Raw genomic sequence first — 25,281 nt, 5'->3', positions numbered from 1 at the left:
AGTGACTCACTCCCTCGTCCCCGCTACGCAAAGTACAGTATTACTTAAAATAGTTAAGGTAAATTTACGTGGGCCTAAAGGTATTGTAAGTACTTATGCTTTATTAGATGATGGCGCTTCTATTTCTATGATAGATAAGGGGTTAGTGCAGGAGTTAGGTCTTACGTCATCACAGAGTAGTTCTATTAAATTTATCGATGCCTTTGGTGTTGAAGTATTTCAATCGGACGCTCCGAAAACATGTACTAATATTAGTGGCTTTTATGAGAATCAATGTTATGATGTAACTTTGAGGCAGGTTGAAAAATTAAATTTACCTAAACATAACTTGTCACCTATTAATGATATTAAATGTGGTCATTTGTTACCTATAAAAGATATTGTTTGTAAAGAATGCATAGTGCCTCGCCTGCTAATAGGGGAAGATAATTATTTTCTAATCGCGCCGTTACAAATTCGTCACGGTAACAAACAGGAACCTTATGCTACGAGATGCCGTTTGGGGTGGTGTATTCATGGTTGCCTTGGTCTCACTCACTCTTCCGTGAACGCACACACATTTCATCTCGCTCATTCCGAGGTGCGCGAACATTCAACAGTTATTAATGAACTTAATGATTTAATTAAAAAATCCTTTGAGTTAGATTCCATTGGAGTATCGAACTTACGACGTGAGAATACGGCACATTTGAGAGCGGTACGTATACTAGATGAAACTGCACGTCAAATAGGTAAGCAATGGGAGGTAGGTTTACCCTTCGTCAAGGATGAATTCTGCATGCCTGACACCTATGATTATGCCCGTTCCAAGCTTACAGGTATTATGAAAAAAATTCAGGCAGACAGCAGTTATGGGGAGAGATACCGGAAGGAAGTGCGGAAGCTCTTCGACCAGGGCTACGCTCGAGAACTAGATGAGTCAGAACTTTCGGCTAGTCACATTTGGTATCTGGCTCATTTTGGGGTTCTGAATCCCAATAAATCTGAGAAACTAAGGTTAGTATTTGACTGTGAAGGAAAGGTAAAAGGCGTTTGTTAAAATGATTTTCCTCTTACCGGTCCTGATTTATATAATTCTTTATTAGGAATTATGTTACGTTTTCGGGAACATATAATTGTTGTAATGGGGGATATTAAAGAGTTTTTTAAACAAATAATTCGCGATGAGGAACGTTCTGTTTATACAGTAATCGAATGTAATTCTAATTTATCTTTGCCTAACGAAAATAATATTTCGAGTTGGATTACATTAATACGAGCAACGGCTAGGATATTGCTTTTCATTAGAAAATGTCAGCGAAAAGAGTGCACCTTAGACATTTCTCTAATGAAGGAGGCAGAGGAGCTGCTGATACAAAAGTGCCAAAGCGATAGTTTTGGTACCGAATTGTCGTATTTGAAGCAGAATAAATCGCTTCCTTTTAATAGCCGCTTGCTGCAGTTATCACCATATATTGACGAGTTAGGTATATTAAGAGTGGGCGGTCGTATAGACAAGGTGGCAGGTGTGAACCACCAAGCACGGCGGCCTACTATCTTAGATGGTCAACATAGGATTACACGCTCGTTGGTTGAATATCATCACAAGCAAGCAATAATAAACGTTATTAAACGTTACGTAATGTTATTTACATGCCTCACTGTTCGCGCTATCCATATTGAGCTGACTGAAGACTTGAGTACTGACTCTACGATAATGGCACTCCGACGTATGGCAGCACGTCGTGGCATGCCTCAGGTAATTATTTCAGACAGCGGAACCAACCTTAGAGGCGCCGATACAGAGCTGAGACGTAGCATAGCCGAGATTGACACGGTGTCAGTTCGGGAGGCTGGAGCCGTACGCGGCGTGGATTGGCGCTTCATTCCGCCAGGTGCTCCTGAGATGGGAAGCAGCTAGGGGCGGATGATTCGAACAGTTAAGACTTCACTGAAGGTTATTTTAAAGGAACGCGCACCTCACCCAGATACTTTGTCTACGCTGTTAGCTGAGGTAGAGGCCTTGGTTAACAGTCGACCCATCACACATGTTTCGAGTGACCCCTACTATCCTGAGGCGCTTACGCCCAATCATTTTTTGATTGGAACATCTTCTACTAGCCCGCAGTTTGGTAAGTATGACGACTCTGACTTATGTCTACGAAAAAGATGGCGAGTTGCTCAGAGACTAGCGGACATGTTCTGGGCTCGCTGGTTGAAAGAATATTTACCAACTTTACTGCCACGCCAAAAATGGACACAAGAAGCTAGATCCCTTGAGGTAGGTAATTACGTTATCCTTACCGATTCTAATCAAGAGAGAGGTCACTGGCGTCACGGAGTAGTGAGTGCGACCCATCCAGCTAGGGATGGACGCGTTCGAATAGTAGATGTGCGTACACGCACAGGCGTACTGCGTAGGCCGGTGACACGCGTCGCCTTACTATCACCACGGGACTGTAGTGCTATTTAGCTAGCACTAAGGAGGCAGATATTGTAGGCGACGCACTATTTGCTTATTTATATTATTATTTTAGCGCAGAAGGTTTTAATGTATATTTCTTTTAAATACGTTCTTATGTATATTGTTTTTTGCTATGTCTTTCCTCCTTCAAACGTTGTCATTAAATTTTCATCGGTTCTTCTGGCTTTTTCTATTAATGTTCCTCAAATTCCACTAAACCCTTCTTTTCTACATGCCTATCACCTATAGACGGATTAATAAACAAAATACATTCGTAATTCAGGTTATCGTTGCAAGAAATCGTATAAATATTTCAAACATAATACCATAGTAAAAAAAGAGTAGTAGCACAGTTTCATACAAATCGGCCTCCGACGGTTTCAATGTGTGCGTATGTGATTATGGGTGTGTTAACTTCGTACAAGTTATATATTTACTAACATAATGTATACAATGTGTTACACGACAGCAAATAAAAGTACTCGTCAAATAAGGTGTTTAGATAGGTACATACTACTACTAAAACTAAACTACGTACTACTAAAATAATGCTTACTCAAAAATGCTATTTAAGCTTAATTTATTTTTAATACCCTGCCCATTTTTCCGTATTTTTTTTTTGCGTAAATTGTATATAAGGATGAGAATCTATTTTACTTTAACCGCGAACAATAAAGCGTTCCGCACTTTCAAGAATCGAAGACTTTTTTTCTGTGCCCAATTTATAATGACTTAAATATGTATTTTATATTTAACACGTATTTTATTCACAACCCATTTATGATTATTGGTACAACATTACATTATATTACGGTATTTAAACCCAAGTGCTGTCATAAAACGAAAATAATCTATATACATAAAAATCAATTGGTGTTCGTTAGTTTCGCTAAAACTCGAGAACGGCTGGACCGATTTGGCTAATTTTAGTTTAGAACAATTTGTGGAAGTCCAGGGAAGGTTTAAAAGGTGAGTAAATATAAAATATATTTCATAAATATATTCTGTGGCAGTAAAACATTTGCCGGGTCAGTTAGTATTTAAATAAAAATAAAAGTGACAACCCTGTGCATCACTGCAAGAGTAGGTAATTATCTTGCCGAAAGGCCTTAGCTAACCTACTACTCTTTCTTTGCTATGATAATACGTACTGCTAATAGATAATAATGAATGATTTATATTCATAAATTAAAGCATTATTATCACTTATCAGTATTCCATTGATTATTACTTAGTACCATTACCGATTAGTCCTATTATCATTATGAAACATGTAATTTTTATACGCACAAAATTAATCGTAACAAAGATTTATGAATATTCAGTAACAGTTTTATTAGCTTGTACACTAAACGGTTACAGTTTTACATGCCACAAAACATGAAAGCCTACAGGATGAATGGTATCGGGACATTATCGCGCTATCTTACTTATTTAGCTGACAATGACTGGTAGGTGGGGATTATAACATTACGGGGGTAACCCATTTGCGATAGGAGCTCTTTAATTATGTAGATAGGAATCGTTCCGTAACGTTACGTGACTACGTGTTACTATGTTACCGTACAAATGGTGAACGTTCACTGCACCGATATTGATTTTAATTAAGTTTTTCGTTCAATTTGTTATAATCCTTGTTCTGATTCGTTACGGTTCAGTGGAATTGCTTTTCGTTAAAGGCTGCTTTCATTTTTAATTATGAGGGTTTCTTGGAAGTTTTATTTTGTAAATAGTGTGGTATTGTTCAGCTTAATGCAATGTTCCACATAAATACTGCATTGTATGAAGATTGATCAATATTGTGCGTCTCGAATGAGTTTACGTTGTGGAAGAGTTATTGTTACATCGGCACGATATTTGATTAGGATGTTATTAAAACGTTTAATCAGATTTTCGTTACATTGTGAATAATTTCCTGTGTAACAAGGCTGCTTGTTTGATTTTGTCAGTAACATATGAGGGAAAAGTCAGAGTGTATGAAATAATACGAGATAACTCTACGAGAGATCAACAACTACATAATCAGTGTAAGAATAATTATTAGAGTACAATAGATATTTTTCAGACGTCGTAACTCTGTTCCATTTTTAATAGTTATATAGGCAGTAGACATTTTAATTTTGAGACAGTGATGATTTTATTTCTAAATATTTTTGCTTTCTTGTTTAATTTCCTGACATTAGAATAGCGACGTAATCAAATGTGATTAAAAATTGTATTCGAATTAACGTTCATTTCGGTACATATTTCAAGATAAAATAGGGTCCTATTTTGTAAGTCGTTTCAGACATTTTCTTGATTAGGTTCATCTAGACAGTCGAGCACAAAGGCATAAATAATAAAACGTTCCTTTTTTCAAAATTTGGTACTGTATTCTTGGACAGTTGGTGGAATTTATGAGTGTATATTAGGAACTTTTTATTTAAATAAAAAAGTAATACGAAAACTTACAGCACTTTGCAAGCTCTATATTATATCATAAAAATTCCAAGGTGCAATGTTGAATGTACTTAAATTTTTAATCACTCCGTTAGGTACATGAATGGAGTACAACTCCTTATATATATTTTTTTTAATGAGGGTGCTAGGAAATTGAAGCAAATACCATCGTTTTCATAATAAAGCATTCCTAAATAATATTCGAACTGTTGGCATCGGCATCTTTTACAAAGCAATCAGAGTCCTGATCGAACCCCTTCGATTTTTACTGATGTGATTTTGTGATTGAGGACCTTGTTCAATTTCATTGTTATTAACATTTTTCTTCCAAAATTCACTGCTGTTTAACAACTACCTATTTGCAATGACTAAAAAATTGGGATCAGATTTACTAGCCATTTTACGAAGTGGTCGTGGTGTTATGTTACTTGATACTAATTTCATATGTCAAATTATAATTTTTACAACCCATGTAGGTACAAAAGTAGTTATTTTTTAATTAGCACAATGACTACAATTAATGTCCTGTCATTAGAGTCTATTCAAATTATTTTATTTAAATTTTATTGATTGCGTATTTAACGTCAACGTTGTCATTAAGTAAGCATACTAAGACCTGACTTGTAACATAAGAATTTAAGATAATAATTTTGTACAATAACATTTTCAAATTACAACGCGTAGCAAGATATAATTAACTTGCTAAGTTTGTTAAGTGAATTCCGTCTGATGCAAATAAGACATCTGGCGCAAAGTCTAATTGGAACTGGATTGGGATTGCATCTTTGTTGCAAGTTCCAGACCGAGTTAAGAATTCACTGAGGTACCAATGTTTAATCTCTAGAGAACGGAGCTTAACAGGAAATATATCATACATAAATAAAAGGCACTTATATGAAAGGAAAGTAGATGTTTGTAACATGATATCCATTATGACATTTGCTTACAACAATGTAGGTAACATTACAATCATTCGCAGGTACTGGGGTGGAATTCTTAAGCAAAACATAAGATAATGTTTTCATCGTGTCCAAACTTGTTTTGTTTAAACTAGAGTTATATTTGTGCAGGCTCAAATTTCCCACGATTAAGTACCCAAGTAAATATAACCCTTCGGCTATAGATATTATATCGGCCTCGATAAATGTTAACCTTAATGGAGTCATTAGGCCGTGGTAATCCATTAAATATATCATTATAATATTATACGTGTTGTTTACGACAAAGTATAGCAGTAGCTAGTACGATAAAGTGAATAAAACAAGCAAATAAAGTTTTGACTTTGGATTATGAACGTAACGTTGAACTTTAAAGAACGGAAAAAGTGGACTTAAACAGATTAATATTTTTAATATTTTGACCGAGATTCAGGCCAGTGCAATTCAAATGAGAATTTACGGACTGAATTGGAAAGGAATTCAGAAAAATGGCGGAAAATTCTGTAGTGGTAATTCTTCCACTCTCAACTTAATTAAAGGCTTCCAGTTTTATTTCCGTTAAGACGTAACAATTGACGTCATAAAAATTGAATGCAATAAAAACAATTGACTTTTAAAGTGCTCTCTCGCGTATATTTAAAAGCTCTTTAGTGAGGCTCTTTGTCATTGGACGCCTACGTTGCAGTTCAATTACTGTACTATATATTTTTTGTATAAAAATGATTCATTAGGTTTATGACATCTGCAAAAATGGGCAAGTCAGACCTACTTATGGCTTATGGCTTTGTTTATTAGAATAATCTAAAGTCAGAAAACTTCGTGTTCGCTGCACACATCTTTATCCTAAGAGGTAACAATAGGAACACATTTGTAGTTAACTATAAGTAGCAGTAATTGTTTTCTTGCTATATTTACCTATATAAGAAACTAAACTAAAGAAGATACAGGAAAGATGTCCCAGCTCATGCTTCACCATTAGCCTATTACCATCACAATTCTTGGAACGGTTCTTCTCTCAGAGTGAGAGGGGTTTAGGCCGCAACTCCCCGCGTTGGCCAAATGCGGATGCGAGTTCTCACACCTTTAAGAATCCATATAAAAATACTCAGGGGTGTAGGTTACTTCACCGTGTAGTCTTTCACCGTTTAAGCAAGATTTTATATTATTCGGGCATACTTTTGAAAAATCAGAAAATCTCGTTGTGGGAACTTCGGCCCTTCGGAACTTTGAACCACTTGATTTTAAGACCGAGTTTCTAGCTAGTAAGCCGTGACTGCATCTAACGCTTCTACAATGTTGTTTATGAATCGTGGTAATTTTTATAAATAGGTATATTTCAAAAAATGTAGACGTAAACTTCTGTCCCGGTAGAAGTGGAGAATTGCCGCACCCAGGCACTACATTATACATTAGATTTCCGAACTATTCATATCAGATTCACTAGCTAACTCCCAAACAGCTAACTAGTTTAGCGATACGGATATGTTAGTTTAGCATTGCTACTGAAACTCTGAAATTATTGTAAGTAACTTATACGTTTAGTACATTGAATATAGGTAGCATAAAGGCAGTTTGAATTGGTCCGTAAAAAAATAATATCGAAAGGGAGTAAATGTAATTCTCACCACGTGCTATCATTCGTACCAAGTTGATTGACTCAAGTCGATGCCGGGTTGATATATTATTATTGTGTGGGAATAAAAAAGCTGAGTGGTTTGAAATTTGACCTTTCACTCTGAGGGTTCGAATCCCAAGCCTATTATTTCTAAATTATGCATTTGCTAGTATTTAATTATAACTTGCTTTAACGCTGAATGCAAATATTGTGGGGAAATTTATACGATTTGGAATTTTAACAAGTTCTCAAGGCTAAGGGAATTCTACCAGTCCGCACTTGGCTACTGTAATGGGGACAATAATGGGCTAACGACGAATACGTGAGGTGATTCTTACTCAGAAATCATTGTAGGTGTTCGACATCCTATGGTCGGACCCGCAGTGCACAAGCGGTTGCGAGCCGAACACCCTCCGCGGTGCTGGCACGTACTTCGGCCCGGACGTCACTGAAGAGTTCCTGCGCCATCATAAGCTGAGTTTCCTCGTGCGTAGCCACGAGTGCAAACCCGGAGGATATGAGATCATACATAACGGGAAGGTTGGTATCATGAGTTTACAAAACATCCCACAATTTTACGTTACGTTTACTCAATCCATTATTCCGTTGCGTTTGCTTCAGTAGACTGAGTAAACGTAATAATAAGTAAGTGCTCAAGTATTTTTGTCTACCTCACATGTTCGCAAAAAAGAGAGACAAAACATTAAGCGCCATTTGTCAATTTAGACATTTAATATTACGTTACTGACACTATATTTTAAAATCCGCTAGGGACGCTGATTGAAAATTGTATGGGCAAATACGTAAACAAACACCAAAACAGTCATATTTGTCAAAACGTAAAAACTCATGGTACGGGTTCAGCATATAGAAAGACAACAAAATAGACGTTTAATATTGTTTAATAAGACACTTTCTATTATTATGTCAATCAAATAGTACTTACCGTACCTCTACACTTGTACATCTACGAGTATTATTGGACTCATTACGGTAGCGTGCCTGTTCGAGTTAATCACTCTGAAGTAGTCCACGTCCATATAACGCGACACAATTACGGATTTACCTACTCGTATGAGAAGTTTTTACCTATTTGAGTTTATTTGATTACTTCATTAACGATATCATTTTACGACAACTGGAGATTATATAAAATATTAGAAAAAAACTTCACAAACCGGAACGAAAATTTTATATCAGAAATCTATGGAAACACTATTCTTAGTCTCAGAAAATACGAGTATTATTCTATGCTCCAGTTAAAATATTATTTGTACGTGTTCTCATTTTTAATATTCAAACGGAAGTATTAAAACCAGCTTAGCAGTTGTTCCTAAAAAAATACTTTCCTTCATGTACACTTGAAAAATCTTTAGAAATAGTGGGTATACGGGAGTTTAGTATGCAACTCCCGTTTTGGTAACCGCAAGGCAAAACGTGCTTCTACTGTTTCAGGTTTCTTTTGTGAAAAATATGAACAGATGAAAATCTCTCTGTATTTTTTTCGCTTAATAAGATTTTATTACGTCTTTAGGGGTTTTTAATCGTGGTTGGACATTACTAACGTTGAACTCAGTACGTGTTTTTTGTGTCTAATGGATATCTTTAAGATAAAATATAGAATTATCATCAGATACGCTGCTACAAGATCTGACATTGGTCTGGCGCAGTTATATAACAGACAATTCTTTTATATCCATGCGTAGAAGATAAATAATAAATTACTTTGATACTCCTAATGTAGGTACGAGTATATTATCATTGATCTGATCACAGAGAGTGCTTTCTCATGTCAATCAGCGCGCTTTGCAATCACGGATATCCGTAGGTGTGAAAATTGTTATCTATTAGGAATCTATTTCAGGAATATATTAATGGTATAATGGTTACCATATGAAGAATGACGTAAGTTGACGAATGGTATCTTGGGTTTTAACAATCTAGCTAGCGCTTTATACTTTTTTATGGGTTTGTTAATAAAACATCTGATTGGAAAAATTACTTATAACTGGAAAACATAATTTGGGATTTAGCAGTAAGGCATCCGTTATAACAGAAGTGCAGAAACTGATGGCATTTAGCACTAGCAAGCCCTTGTAAAAAAGTTGTTGCAATTAGAATTTTTTTATAAAAGAATTTGCAAAAACAGCCACGCCTATTTCTGTCTCATAACAGCAGCGTTAAGTTCTGCTGTATTCCTATTTGAAGGGGACATACTTTTCCGAGACGTTCCAGCTTAGTCCTTAGGGGTAGCGACGCATCTGTGGCAGATCTCAGGTAGGAATATCTTAACCTATCTGGGGTTTATTACAGCTGATGTTCATGGGTAGCAGTAGCCACTTACCATCAGGTGGACTGCATGCTCGTCTGCTACTCCTATATTATAAAAAAATGAACTGAATAATTTGTATTAATTTTAAAATCCTACATCTGCACATTAATTGTTAGGCAGAACGAAGTTCGGGTAAGCTAGTTATAAAATAAATCATTATTCATATTATCAGTTATTATTAATGACAGCAAAAGAAGTAAGCAGTAAGAACTAGAAGTAGCGCTTCACTGACATTTTATAATATAGGAGTAGCAGACGAGCATGCAGTCCACCTGATGGTAAGTGGCTATTGCCGTCCATGGACATCTGTAATCAACCCCAGATAGAATTAGATATTCCTACCTGAAGTCGGCCACAGATGCGCCGCTACCCCTGAGGACTAAGCTGGAACGCCTCGGAAAAGTCTGTCTCCCTTACCACACCATTCAAAACGGAACACAGCAGCGCCTAACACTGCTGTTATTAGGCAGAAATGGGTGTGGCGGTGGTGCCGCCGGAGTCGAACCACAAAGGGTTCTACCACTTATCATCAGGTGGACTGCATGCTCGTCTGCTACTCCTATATTATACAAAAAAAAATGAACTGAATAATTTGTATTAATTTTAAAATCCTTCATCTTCACATTCATTGTTAGGCGGAACGAAGTTCACCGGGTAAGCTACTTATAAAAAAAAGAATAATGACAGCTGGAACCGCACTGACATCCGCAGGTGATAACAATATTCTCAGCGTCGAACTACTACGAGCTGGGGTCTAACAAGGGTGCATACCTGAAGCTGCGCGGCAACAGCCTGGAGCGGCAGTTCGTGCAGTACACGGCGGCGGTGTCGCGCACGCGGCGGCTCACGTTCCGCCAGCGCGTCGGGCTCGTGGAGGCCTCCGCGATGCGCGAGCTGCACAGCCAGATCGTGGTTGTTAGGAGGCAGCTGGAGGCCTTCTTCCGGACCATGGACGTCGGACAGACCGGTGAGTGCTGCAACTTAGTAAAGATAACCCACTCTGTAACCAGTACCGGGTACCCCTACCATGAGTTTTTACGTTTTGACAAATATGACTGTTTTGGTAATTGTTTACGTATTTGCCCATACAAAAACGTAAACTCATGGTAAGGGTACAGTTTTGACAATTGAAGTTGTCACTGTCATCTATTTTCGTGTTTGAAAAATATTAAAAATGTAGTTTTAAGATCATTTACGAATGAAATGATATTTCTCAGTACTTATTCTTCAATTTCGTGTTTTTGCAACACTTATCTGCGCATGTCGGCATTGTTCCGCGTAAATAGCTGACAAAATTGTCATCCGTTTAAGCTATCACATGGCTTTCTTATGACAAGGCGATGAGATATCTATATTTATCTATGGTTGCAACTGTAATGCTGTCATGAATTAAACACGATGTAACATTAAGATACTCGCGAATATTTTGCAGAGTAACTCGCCGAACAATGTCGAGTATGTAAATGCTGCACACGAATATAGACTTTACAACCCGTTTATACTAAAAAGTACCCCGCTTAGAACAGAGGCATGGTAACCAGTACCGGAATACACCCGAGTAGGATACTTATATATTCGCATTCGCGCCTATTCGTGTTTGCTTGCCCAAGTACTTTAATTTTCATTGCATTAAATTGCGTTGTGTTGTGGTTTGAAGAATGTATTTAGGAAGATAAACTTTTATGAGGCTTTTCAGCCTTATCTGGAGCTTTAATGTTGATATGGAGGAGAAATAATCGCATCATCTGGTTCCATTAAGTACCTATTTTAAACGATTATCCTGCATTTAAATTAGTCTGGTAAAGAGAATTTACATCTGAATTTGATGATTATGAATAGACCGTTAAACGAATTAACACGAGTGTAGTCACTTAATTGGGCTATTCATTATGGTCGCTTGAGAGCTATTTGTCAATTTGATCGTATTGTTTTTTTTTAATAGATTTTTTTGTTACGTTTTATCGCCACCACAACGTCGATTTCGGTCTTATGATAGCAGTTTTAAGCGCACCCATATTCTGGTTCGAACAGTGTGGTAAAGAAGACATATTTATCCCGTATATAACCCGTCCATGGCAGTCCTCCGAAAGGACTCTATTTTTATTTGGGGATGGTATTGATTACTTACCATCATTTCTACTTCTATATTATGAAAAAGACTGGCGCTAATAATTATTATCTCTATTTATAAGTAAGTAGGTATTTATCGTCCTTTGAATCATTACCTAATTTTCTTACTTAAATGTGAAATTATACTGGCCCTTTAATACCTTCATTACCTACTTCAAATACAATTTAATTAAAGTACAATTTAAAATCAGGATTACGTATTTTATAAAAGAGGCACTTTACACGATGGAAAATAAATGTTTCATATAATTTATTACTTGAGTTCAGTTTTTCTGAACGTATTCTTTTTATTACTGTTGAAGTTAATTTATGAGAGGAGTAAAAAAGAAAAATCGGGGTCAAAAAAGTCACTTCTGCGAAAATAATTTGAATCATCCATTTGATGAATGGATGCAATTACCAAATCCTTATAATTCTTGTAAAACGCTCTCTAAGTGTTCAAAGGAGATAATGTAATTTTCTGTTGCCATTCAAAGAGATAACTTGAAATCTCGGATCATTTGTCACCGTAATCTTTTGAATTAAAGTTAAGAAAGTCTTAACTTCGTATTTGTCATCGTAGGTTCGCGAAATCCATTCGGTAAATGTTATAAGATTTTCGAAGTTCGTTCATGCTGCAGAACATTGTTTCTAAATAAAGAAAAATATATAATAAAAAATACACTTTTACGGAATTAAAGAAGATATTTTCTTATGGATTTATGTATTATATAACAACACCCACTTCTTCCTTCCTTCCAGTGAAAGCGAAATTCCCACGCAAGAAAATGGAAAGATACACATAAATATAAACTTCAGTATGTTATGGGTTGCCTTAAATAACTTTAGTTATTGTCTGCTGATGACAGATTTTTATGTAAAAAAAATATCAGTCTGCAAATGGCTAACAGCTGCTCGTGGGAACTAGTCATTAAATACAAAATTAAATGGGTCATGAGTTCTATTTGTATTTAATGACAAATGAAACAGTGATAGCTAAATGGTTTTAAATTCAATCTCTCAATCTGGGGGACCGAGGTTTCTGGCTCTTAGTAGGTTCATAATATGTAATATAAATATCACTTGCTTTAACGATGAAAGAAAACATCCTGAGAAAACCTACACGTTTGAGTTCCCAAAAAAAAATCTCACAGGTATGTGTCGGACACTATTCTAGGACCCCGTACCCCGTGATGACACAGTAATGCTGACGGCAAGGTCATAAGTTTTAACATTATAACATAGTTTTAACAATAATATCATATGTTCTACTTCTGAGCACTAAAGTTTTAATGCCTCTTCCATGTTTCCTCGAACTAGATCTGCGCTACAATGTTGATGTAACGTACAGACAACTTTATTATTATATCCACATACCTCTTTCAGGAAAGATGTAATATTTTTGTATGAAATCGATTTAACTTGCTTTGTTGTTCACCAAGCGCAAATAAAGCCTGTATTGATTCGGTTACGTGTATGCGTTATGTGTTGATTGTAGTCGGCCTGAACATGCGTGTCACGTATGTTCAACTTAGCAGGGATTTAACAATATTAACATGGTTATAACTTATAATCATGGATTAGTCTTTGTTGAATTACTTCGATATAGTTTAAACAGGATGGATTTAGGGAATATTGTGAATGTGAACTTTAATGTGATGGTATATTTCCACTTAAACGGAATATAGCCTTATTACAAAAGCTCTGCAGTCTGTCTGTCCGTCGAGCCATCTAGTAATAGTAAGTATTATTAAAAATAAACTTTTTCAAAATAAGAGAGCATACAAGAAACCCGTATTTTTTTGCGTTTCCAGTTTATTATAACCGTAATAAGTAGACATTTTGAATTTTCACACTGTATGTTACTGTGAAAACTCTAATTTACAATATATCTATAGCTGCTATGATTAAAATACATTAAATACGTTAAATAACAAATACGTACAAATACGTTAAAAATTCCATGGTGGTACGGAACCACTCGTGAATCAGTTCGATTCTCACTTCGCAAGTTTTTTCCATCGTTTAATATCGCTCTACACCGCTGCTACGTAACGACTCAACCGAGTTCAGTTTTGCATCGGCGTGATTTGTATTCTACACAAGCGCCGATACTCGTAGTATACTACTACGAGTATCGGCGGATTTTGTTTGAATATTTTCAGAAAAAGCCTATCCTACCTTTTGTCTGGGCAAACAATAAATAAAGTACTCTTTTAGCTTCCTACTTTTATATAATGGAAAGAGCCACTAAGCCTGCTTTCCACATGTGGATTAATATTTAGTGGCCATAGCAGTCCATGGACATTACTCACTAGATTTGCATAGGTCGTGTTATGATGGCAGTGACCACATACTATCAGATGGATTGCATGTTCGTTTAATATTCGTTCAAACACTTTTATTCGAAAAAGAAAAGAATTGTAGTCGTTGTTTTTTCAAAAAATTCTTTGTCCCTTCTTAGAAGTTACATGTCGAAATTGAAATACCACGTTCTTTAAATTAGAACACAGCGCGAGCTTCGCAGCGAATTATTTTTCTATTATTTCATTTCTTAAGACATGAAAAGTGCTTAGGTTATAATACATTTTTTTATTATAGGTTACATTAGTGTAAGCGACTGGTGTTTCGCGATGGAAGAAACTACCCATCTCGGTCTTCCGTGGAGGATGTTGAAGGACAAGCTTGTACGAACCGACCCGGAAACTCGCCGCGTGCGGTACATGGACACATTCGATTTGTCTACCAATGTAAGTTTTTATACGATATTCTGTATTATTTTATGAATGAATGTAATGTTTTTTTCATCCACTGTTAGAAACTTAAAGGCCGGCATTATACTTCACCAACCTGCTGCAATGCGAGTATCGTAATATATCATATTACTCACTATATTGGAAGAAATCTAAAAACTCATGATCATGCTAAATTTCGAAAAAGCAAAACAAACTTTTCACAAAACGTCACACAACCCTATTCTCGAAAGTATCCTAGTGGTTAGTGGTCAACCCGTTTCGGAAGCTGCTCACTGCTCAAGATAACTGGTTGGTAAGGTTTAAAGATTGTTTTTCGGTGAAAACAACTGGGACTGCCGATGTCCTTCTAAGCAGAGAAGCGCGAACGTTTAGCCCCAAGGGATCACTCGTAAAACTTTTAACCGTGACCGTTGTTACTTAACTTTTTAGGCTAGTTTCGTGCGTTTCTGTTTTTGTAATGTAATTAAATAAACATTTTGTTATACACGTGTCAGTGTCGACACCGTCTTAAAACCCTGAAATAATATGTAAATTAGATTTAACAAAACACGTGATCACACTCCTACGCGCGTATGAGAACAAATTGTAATTTTGTATATTATTCTCATGGTATAAACCTAATGTATAAATGCGTTCATTTTTATAAGCACAACAAAGTTAAAAGCTTTTCATCGTTCAGGTGTACATTTTGCTTTCATATTTTATTACAGAAATTTGGACGAAAATCTGACAACCAGACTGTTGTCGAAACTCTTTATAAAAACAAACGGAGCCTGGAGGCTATATTTAAGATTTTGGACAAAGATAACTCAGGTAATACTTAAATACTAATTTTAGGTATAATGTACGATATTTATTTTTTGTATATAAATATTTATAAGGTATAATCTAATTTTAATCTTAATTTTCACTTTTAATCTTCTAAACCTCATGATTAATTAAGGGTAATTCTTGTTAAATAAAAATAAAATTTCAAATAAAGATTTTCCTGTTGACAAATTTCAAATAAGATAATTACGTGAAAATTTTCTTCACTACACTTAGGTTATATAACACTGGAAGAATTTTCCGAGGCGTGCCAGCTATTGGGTAAGTACATGCCGAACCCGATGACGCAAGAGCAGCTAGTAGACATATGCCGGCTGATGGACATCAACAAGGACGGGCTGGTGGACCTCAACGAGTTCCTCGAGAGCTTCCGACTGGCGGAGAAGAATCTGCACGAGGAGGAGAATGAGTTGCTAGAGATAGAGGCCTCTTGACAGGAGCTCGACCGCTGTCAGAGCAAGACAGCGGTCGACAAGGACGAGACCGATGTCAAAGTTGAGCTACTGAGGATGGACGATGACGAGAAAACGGAAGGAAAAGCTAAGACTAAAGCGAATGGTAAGAAGCCCCATCCGATGGGCGAGAGTGTAGCGAGTGGCTCGCGACTGACGGATGACATCCCGCTCATAGACAGCGATGTGCCCCGCAGACCAGGTCTCTTGGAGAGCGACATATAAACACTGACTTCACTGCCAGAATTTCATTTCATCTTAATAATATAGGTTAAGCTGGAATCACAGTGGAGTGTTGTGTCGATTTCAACCCTGCGTCTTTTGTAATAAGAACAAATAGAAATTGCAGATTTGTTTCTCTGGTAAATGTACGATACTTGTATATTTATTCAACATCGAACTAAAGTAATACATTTTTATGTACTAAACACTTTTTTCTTAACTAAATTAATGAAATAAAATATGTGGCTTTTCAGCAGCTTCTTTTGCCACTACCTAAATCTACCTAATCTGCTTGTAAGCTTGTGTATATGTATACTTAACGGATCTCTTTACTGGAACGACATCTGAAAATAAATGATTTTATGAAAACTGTTTGAGCAAATTCGCTTTAGAAATTTAAGTGAGTTAGCTTCTTATAAGCTACAGCTTAGAGCAATAAATTGTACCTACTGTCGTTCCACAGCTATGAACAATAAATTGTACTGTTGTTTATTATTTACTTTTCGTATTAGACAGGATTTTCAAAATGGAACAAAAAGCTAGAAAAGTCATATTACAAAGTTTATTTTTAAATTATTGGCAATCACGTGTTATTGCCAAGATAGGCTTCTCTTCTGCGTGGTCGCATTTTTTGGCTTATTTATTAAGGTAGGTACTTTAATTATGTTATATGAAAGTTACGGAAGATAAGGTTGGATTTATATTTGGTACACTGCTAGTTGCTTTCTTTACGACATGCCTTTTTTTAAATTATTAACTAAAACTATGAATCTGCAAGACAGACACCTAAACCTTTTTTCGACGTGAGTATCCAATATAAATCAGACTTAATATTAACTTAAAATATTTCTAGTTTATAGTTCTAGCTCATAAATTTTCTCTTTAGATTTCTCAATTTCGATTTTAATATAGCTCTTACTGTCACCAATTCTGCCATTAAGGAAAATCTACAGGTGTAATTGCCTTTACATTTTCGGCATAATTCTAATGCATTTTACATCAGCCTAATATATTTACATATAATACTTAATATGTTAGGAATAAGAGTAGAGGACTTAAAGCATATTGTATTTAATAAAAATAAGACATTATTTATCAGTGTGTAGTACATTTAGATGATAAACGATTTTCAATATTTATATTCTATTTAATAATAGAAAATTCAATTGTGGAACCAATTATCGTTCAATTAATAGCGCTACTGTTCTAAACGGATATTTATATTTTATTTAAGTAAATTGGTGCCAACAACAAAGGGAAGGTTTAGGAAACATTTTCTCAGAACTGATTGATCGTAAAAGGATTTTGATCATAAGTTAATTATTACAAAACATAACGAATGGGAACAATGACATTAAAATTTCGGAAGCTACGCTTGTTTGTGTCATACTTGAAATATTTTGGTTAGTTGGGGTGATATTGAATTTGGCATGAAACAGTACGATGTATTGTAGGTTAATTTGACCGTCTATTTAAAATACACGTAAATCATTACATCGTGGCGTGCTTACAACAAATCGACAATTTTAGAAAATATTGCGAATTACGTCTACAATTTCAATCGTATGGTTTTATCCCAACACCATTGTACACCAACTAACCTTAATTTATTGATATGTAGGTGCTTTACAATGACGATTTTGATTCAGCAGATTTCATAATAATATGCGTATACATAATGAAAAGTATAGTTCCTTTTGTAACTAGATGTTAGTTAACCTAAATGTCTCCATTAACATTTTTCGAATCTCACTTAGAAATATTATCTTTAAAAAAAATTCAATTTCTATGTAAAAATGTATTCTAGATAGTGTTTCTAGTCATCTTAGTTCTTAGTAATAGTTCTATACATATCTCTGTATTTAACTTATTAATCATTCCAAAGAATTTTGCCATAATATCAAGTCGTATTTAACATTTACTATTCAAGACAGGAGAAAAATATAGCAAATCTTTTATATATTAATCTATATAAATGTATTTACTTTTCTGCTTAACTCCATCCACAAATAAACACTCATACTATTTTAAATAGATAAATTAATATGATTATCGGTAAAATATTTAATCATATATTCACTATACATATGTAAAGTGCATGATATTTTTATGTTTAATATTTTAGTACAGGTTGGGGCAAAAGTAATATCATAATGTAAATGTCCAATAAGTTGTACAACAATAGAATGGACACAGAATTGTAGAACAAAAAGCTACGCATCTGAAAAACGTAGAATATTGATAAACGTATAGTACGTTACTGATATTTCACGAATTTGAGTCTACCGTTACCAATTACAAAGTTTGCAGAAGTATAGTCCGCGTAAAACTGCTAGTCCGCTCTGTAGCACTACCATGAGTTTACAAAAGTATTACTCGCTAGCGACTGCGTAAAATAAATGAATGAAAAATTGTACAGCGCCTCTGGTGGTTACTCGTAGAAGTAAAATCCGTAGTGGCGTAACTCGATACGTAAAAAACCTATCGAAATCAAATCGCTAGCGAATGTCATTATGATCTATTGCCATACAAATTCGGTCCCATGAGTCATTAATTTGACAGACGTTGTCAAGAAATACCGTAACGATAGTAGTTATGTTATTCACTAGCAAAATGACAATAGTTTTCTATTTACAATTTCTATAGTGGCGTTTCTATGCCAACTCATGGTAATGCTACTGAATATTGAAATGAATCACGTCAAGCAAATTGTCAAGCAAATTGTATGACTACACTTGCTCGCAACAACTTCAGAGCGGACTAGCAGTTTGGCGCGGACTATACTACTTAAAATGTTTAAATTTTTTTCCATTGGTAAGAATTACTTTCGTCCCACCTTGTACAGTAAACACCGAAAAAGACGCTCTACTTCATACACATATTCTTGTAATTTCAATGTGCTTCATAATATAATTTTTACTCTTTATGTGTAGTTATTACGAATTTAATATTTTAATTATAAGCATAAAATATACTTACTAAATATCGCTTTCAAATTTAATAAATTAATAAAAGTTTTCCATTACTATTTTATTGTATTTCAAATTATAATATTGTCCAATAAATTGTGATACTGTAAAAGGAGTTTTATTCAAAAGATTACCTGAACGTTCATTAGGAGGTAATATTTATTATAAAGGAACCAAATATTGATAATTAATCTAATAAAATAAATTAATATAATTTGAAACAAGTTTCACTAACTTTTATATTTAGTGTTTATAAAATTTTAAAATAGCCACAGACCCTGCTATCCACTTGACGTGCTTACTGCCGCCCATGGACATCTGTATCGAACACCCTACAGAACAAGGGTTTTATCTGAAGTCTATCAAAGATGCTTCCCCGCCCCTTACAACTAAAATGGTTGGGTCATTTAGTCAGCCGGCATCTAAAAAAATCTTTGTAAAAACTGCGTCTTTGTAAAAAAGCCTCTCGCCTACACTAGTGGGTATTGTTCGAACAAAAGAGGATAAAGCCACTTTATACAGGCACTAGGCACTTACGCCACGCCGCGAGCAGCGCCAGTCAGCATTTTTCGAAGATAATTTCACCGTCTGATATGGATTTCTAGTGGAAATTCTCATAAGCTTAAAATATATTACCGCCTTGAGAATATAGTTCATAAAATACTACTCAAATATTCGAATTGCTAAGTGATAAGTTATTAAACTTTAGGTAATTTCTTTAAAATTAGTAATTTCCAGCAGATTGTTATTCATCATTCGCCTATCAGCTTCGCAGAGCTTAAGCCTTGTAAGCGACATCATCCTATGGTATAATTGACCAATAAACAGGGCATGATTTAAAAAAAAAAACGAACTTTTTCGACTCCCGGCTAAAAATCTTATTATGCAGAATTCGTTTTAATCCATATTGGTCACAAAAAAAAACAGTCTTTGTAATTATTTACTGTTTAGCCACCCAAGCATTCATTATAAAATCATCTCGCGCGATTCCCTATATCAGGTAACTTACAGGTACACATACGAGTTAATGCAGTAATTAAGTAGAATATATAAAAGCGTTTAATTGAAACCCATATAATTAAGCCTTTAAAGTGAGACACGTTTTATGACTGGATTTATCTACTTCTTTATAGCTTTCTTAGAAATATTCTACTTATAAATAGATAGGTAATGTTATAACTTATCTCGATCAAAAGGTAGCGTTGAATATAAATACTCACCAATTTTACAAAAATGTAGTGAAGACCATAAAACATCAACTACTATCAACGCATTTATAAGTGTTATTGCAAAAAGTACAAATCTATGGCAAAAAGAGAAAACGTCAAATTTTAAACTGCATTCGATTCAATGTATTTTATTTTTTAGATCTTTATTTTTTTTGTTTTGTAAAGTACCAGTATTAAACGCAGTGCCAGTATGATATATAAAAAAATGCTGACATATTTTTTTTTATAATATTTTATAAAATAATACCCATTAACTTAAACTGCAAAAGATTTATGTCAGTTGATTACAAGCTGATAATACTTCGAGTTACTAGCTAACTAGCACAACGAGCATTAGCATTTATTTATCCTTCATACATTTTACAAAAATGTATAGGAATAAAACAAAAGTCGACTTAATATACTTAATACGGCACAATTCGTGCCAGAAAATATAAATAACCACATTTAAAAAAAAGAAAGTTGTTCGGCAAAACAGGAAGTATCTATTCACGGAATTGGGAAGTAAAATGGGAATAATTCACTATCAGTAGTCCTAATAGCTATGCATAGTAGGTATTATAAATGGTTTAAACAGCTCAATCGGCTTGCGAATCGTCTTTCGCTTCTATTGCCACACATGAAAGGGCTCGGGGCATGATTTACGACCCTACTTCGCTTCGGGTTAGTGGGTTGAGCACGCTATATTTTTTATTCAGTATTTTCGTGATGTTTTCTTTCAACGAAACATGATAGCATTTCCTATGATGTTAACCTATTAAGCGTAGGTACTAAGGAATATCTGTAGCGATTCTACTTAAAGCTATGATAAAGGTCGAGGTTCAAGTCAGGAAGTAGTATCGCCATAACTATTGCTAATTAATGACTATAGTTTTTATTGTTAAGAGCTGATGTGTTTTGGTTTGAAGGGTCTCAACGAGGCATTTCAACAACATCCTCTGTGGTAGCATCGTATCTGTCACGGAGGACTCTAATATCATACATATATATCTGGGATTCATTATAGATGTCCGCGGACGGATTTCTCCAGTTACTATTAGGTAGACCGTATGCTAGGTAGCTATTTGTAATAACGTGGTAATTTGAATATTTAAGATCTATGTGGCACGATGCATACCTAACACACCAGTCTGCCATGTAGAGACACCCGGGTTTAATTCCGGAAAGAGCTGATGTCTACGATTTTTACGATTAAGTTATGTTTGACGATATTGCGTTTTCCTGATTTTGGGTGTATTACAGTTTACTGTGTGTGAGTTCATGTGACTCTTAACGGTATGAGAATGAGGTATGAGTAAGTTATGAGCGCTAAAACCTTTACTATTTTAGCAATTTCAAAGGTCAAAAAACTGGGTTCGAGGTTAACGGTCAAGTAATATTGTTAGTAATATTCGAATCGACTTCAAAAGCATGTGTTTAACTAGAATTACAAGTTTTTAACTTGTTTTATATTATAAAGAAGAAATGGTTGTGTTTTCTATATAGATTAACATAATAATACATATCGATACCTTCATTTGCAAATCAGCCAACTCCACTTTTTGCCAAAATGTTTTTTTTTTATTTATTTTGATAGTAAATGGCGTTGAGCGAAATCTTAATAAATAAAAAAAAAACATTTTGACAAAAATATACGTCTTTCTATTATAAATACGCATTTAGGTGAATACGTTAGCATCCGACTATTAGAAGTAGGTATATGTCTACGATATATGCCTACCTACTTAAGGCAAAGCTGCAATGAATTCTACCCGAACCGTATAATCGCCGTAAAATCCTGAAGCTTAGTGTCCGAGCGAAAGGTCAACTTGCGTAGGTTAGTAGAACATTTAGTAAATTCTGAGAATCCGAACTCAAATATTTGAGAAAACTGAACATACAGTCAGTACAGACATAGAAGATGATTACCATTACAACATTAAGATAATAACCAATCAAATTATAATAAAATGGTAATTTACTCGTATAACAAACAATACACTTTAAGAAAGTTCTTACATCTACAGTAGCTAACATTACTCATATTATTGGTGAAGAGGGTGGTCTCCATTATGATATTTTTGGTAAAAAGAAATGGTGCAAAGTAATACTGCGGAACTGTCCCCGCATTTTAGTCGCATAGCAGTACTGAGTGCTTGAACGGATGTTTGATTGGATGATACGGTTGGGAGAATGCGACAAATTGGCACACAATGTATTCCAAATTAGACCACAAAGATTTTTGGTTCAATATAAATTAAACTTCCAAGTTGTTCATTTTTGTACATGGTTGTTTATTCATGTAAAAGCTACTTGTTTGTTTGTTGTAAAAGCACACGATAAATTCTATGTCCAAGTTTTGCTTTGTATTTTCATTTTGTTTACAAACAGATTTAGAATGTTAAACCACGATAACGGCGCTGTAGAAGCACAATAAAATCCATTACAAGAGGAAATTATATCACTTATGTACCTTGTGGGAAATAAATATAAGTTTTCTTTGAAACTTCTTCCAAAATTAATTCGGAAAGTAAAACATTATCTTGATAAATACTATCGGTTGATGTTATTACTCGCAGCCTATGTCATGTCCATGCCATAAATCTACTCGTAGTATTTATTTACAAAGGAGAAACAATAACAATATATTGTGAACATGAATATAGGTAAGTTCGTACACGGGTAAGCGGAAGGCATCCCACTGACTGTAATGGCCGTAATCCCGTATCGGAGGCGCAAAGGTCAACAGGGCTATTAGTCAAACACTTAAGAATTAACGGAACGGCTGATCTTTTCTTCTGAGTTAATGAAGTTATACTCGTAGGTAGTCATTATTAAGTCAGTCCGTTCATTACGAACTTCGATCGATTCAGCGCACCTTTACCTACTTGAAGTAAGGTATTAACAATGTGATTTAATCTCTGTTTTCGCCAGAGTTAGCAACTTGAATAATATTCAAGTAGCTTATAATATAAGCAACTTTAATAATATTCAAGTTGCTTTTTTAAATAAATTTTATTAACTGGGGTCTTTGAAAAATTATACGCCTGTATAGTGCACAGATAATCTTATATATAAAATTCTCGTGTCACAATATTAGTTACCGTAGGTAGGTACTCCTCCGAAACGGCTTTACCGATTTTCACCAAATATTATATGCATATTCAGTAGGTCTGAAATCGGCTACTATCTATTTTTCATACCCCTAAGTGATAAAGGTTAACCTTAACATTTTTTTATTTATATGGCAACACAACGTTTGCCGGGACAGCTAGTTCATTATAGCTAGTTCATTATTATACCTAAGAATGGTTTCAGGTGATAATTCTATTTATAGGACTCATTGGGTTTATTAGAGATGTCCACGGGCACTACTTACATAATCACCAATTTGTATGTTAAATATGTCTGTATGTATGTATTAAGCCAGTTGCATATCAATTTGCTCATTCCATGCATAATATAAACTATTATGCGTAGTTTTAAAAATTAAAAATAGTAAAATTAAAAATTGTTACTATTTTATTATTATTATTTTGATTTTTTACTGACATGTGATATCAATGTGACTAATTGTGTTATGCGATTAAACCAAAGTATGTTAACGTAAAATTAAACTTATAATCATATTTGCACGCCGAAATGGTAAAATGAGAGGATTCTTGTATCTTGTATAACTTATTATTGTAGAGCTTTACCTACATAATGATGGATAATTATAAATATAGATAGACAAATATTGCTCTGATATTATTCTTAAAAAGTTTTGCTTATAAATATCAACATCAATATTGTACTCTGCAACACATAGTTATAAGTATACCTGTAGGTATTTTCATTAAGTTATAAATGGAATCGTTAAACTAAAATTTGAGCTCATAAAACTTTCCTTGTTAAACTAACTACTAACTGGTTTCATAACATTGTTTGCAATCGCTCTAAAATTATGCAACAGTGTTATCACGTAAACCAAACAAATATTGCACTATTAATATAAGGTTACGTATTTCCAGGAACTCTACATTATGGTAATGCAAATTAAAGTAAGTAATACGCGCAAAATAGATGTTTAGGAGTCTATTAATTTGGTCGGTGCGGTATACATAAAAAATACGCTGCGTTTTGCACTCTGTTTAAAAGTAATAGAAAATAGGTTTTTTGGTCTGCAAGGGGCTCTGATTAGAAATATTTTAAAATATATTAGAACAAAGGTATCGTCTGATTGTCTCATCGTCAACCTATTATAGTCCCACTGATGGGCACGGGTCTCCTCTCAGAATGAAAGGGATTAGGCCATAGTCCACCGCGCTGGCCAAGTGCGTATTGGTAGTCATCACATACCATTTGAAAAGTTTTTTTTAATCCGATTATGTATTTTAATATATTTATTTTGCCTGTTGTAAAGACATTTCGTTTTTGTCAGGTATTAAAATTTAAATTATTTATTAATCTACTTATGTAAGTTATTTAAATTTCTGGGATGAATGTACTTTTGATTGAATGTCGATTGGATTTCCGCCAAGCGAACAGCGTGTAACTTTCGAGATTTCGTCACGATGAGCTCTATTAATTACGAAGTGTCTCAATTTTCTGGGTCACTGGGCTAGCGAGACAAAGTTAGGAGGGAAGAGACATCGTTAGATATATCTAGAACTATGAGATATTGTGTTAGTCTGTTATTGGTACTCCACTCCAGATTTTTATAAAAAGTAAATTGATTATAAAATAAGTATACTTTATTCAGAGTTTCAGTATAGGGATGTAGAGTCACAAATTATCAATTTTTAATCGAACAAAATTCCGAAAAAGTTGCCTGCGAAAAGTTTTATACAATATATTGGAAGAATCATACCAAATATTGACCGTTTGTTTTTTTAAACAAAATATACCAATATCTATGAGCGTATTCTGGCTGAAAAAAGTTGCACCTAAATTTAAAAATAGACGCTATATCAGTGACATCTATACGC

The 25,281-nt window shown here is 34.6% G+C and overlaps 1 protein-coding gene across 1 annotated transcript in view; it reads left to right on the top strand.

Annotated features, from left to right (window-relative positions):
* Positions 1-18,791, top strand: part of rdgC (retinal degeneration C) — a 61,353-nt gene extending 42,562 nt beyond the window's left edge. Inside the window, exons 11-15 of the mRNA XM_073085497.1 lie at positions 7,790-7,975; positions 10,479-10,734; positions 14,478-14,626; positions 15,343-15,445; positions 15,677-18,791. Of these exons, the coding sequence (XP_072941598.1) occupies positions 7,790-7,975; positions 10,479-10,734; positions 14,478-14,626; positions 15,343-15,445; positions 15,677-15,894 (912 nt within the window). The 3' untranslated portion in view covers positions 15,895-18,791. The remainder of the gene's footprint in view (positions 1-7,789; positions 7,976-10,478; positions 10,735-14,477; positions 14,627-15,342; positions 15,446-15,676) is intronic.
* The last annotated feature ends 6,490 nt before the right edge of the window (positions 18,792-25,281 follow it).

This window comes from Epargyreus clarus, unplaced genomic scaffold (genome assembly GCF_041222505.1).
Source record: "Epargyreus clarus isolate Ecla_fem2 unplaced genomic scaffold, WU_Ecla_fem_2.2 ptg000023l, whole genome shotgun sequence".
NCBI classification, from domain to species: Eukaryota; Metazoa; Arthropoda; class Insecta; order Lepidoptera; family Hesperiidae; genus Epargyreus; species Epargyreus clarus.
The sequence above is the reverse complement of the archived record's forward strand: the minus strand, read 5'-3'. Positions and strand labels throughout refer to the sequence as shown.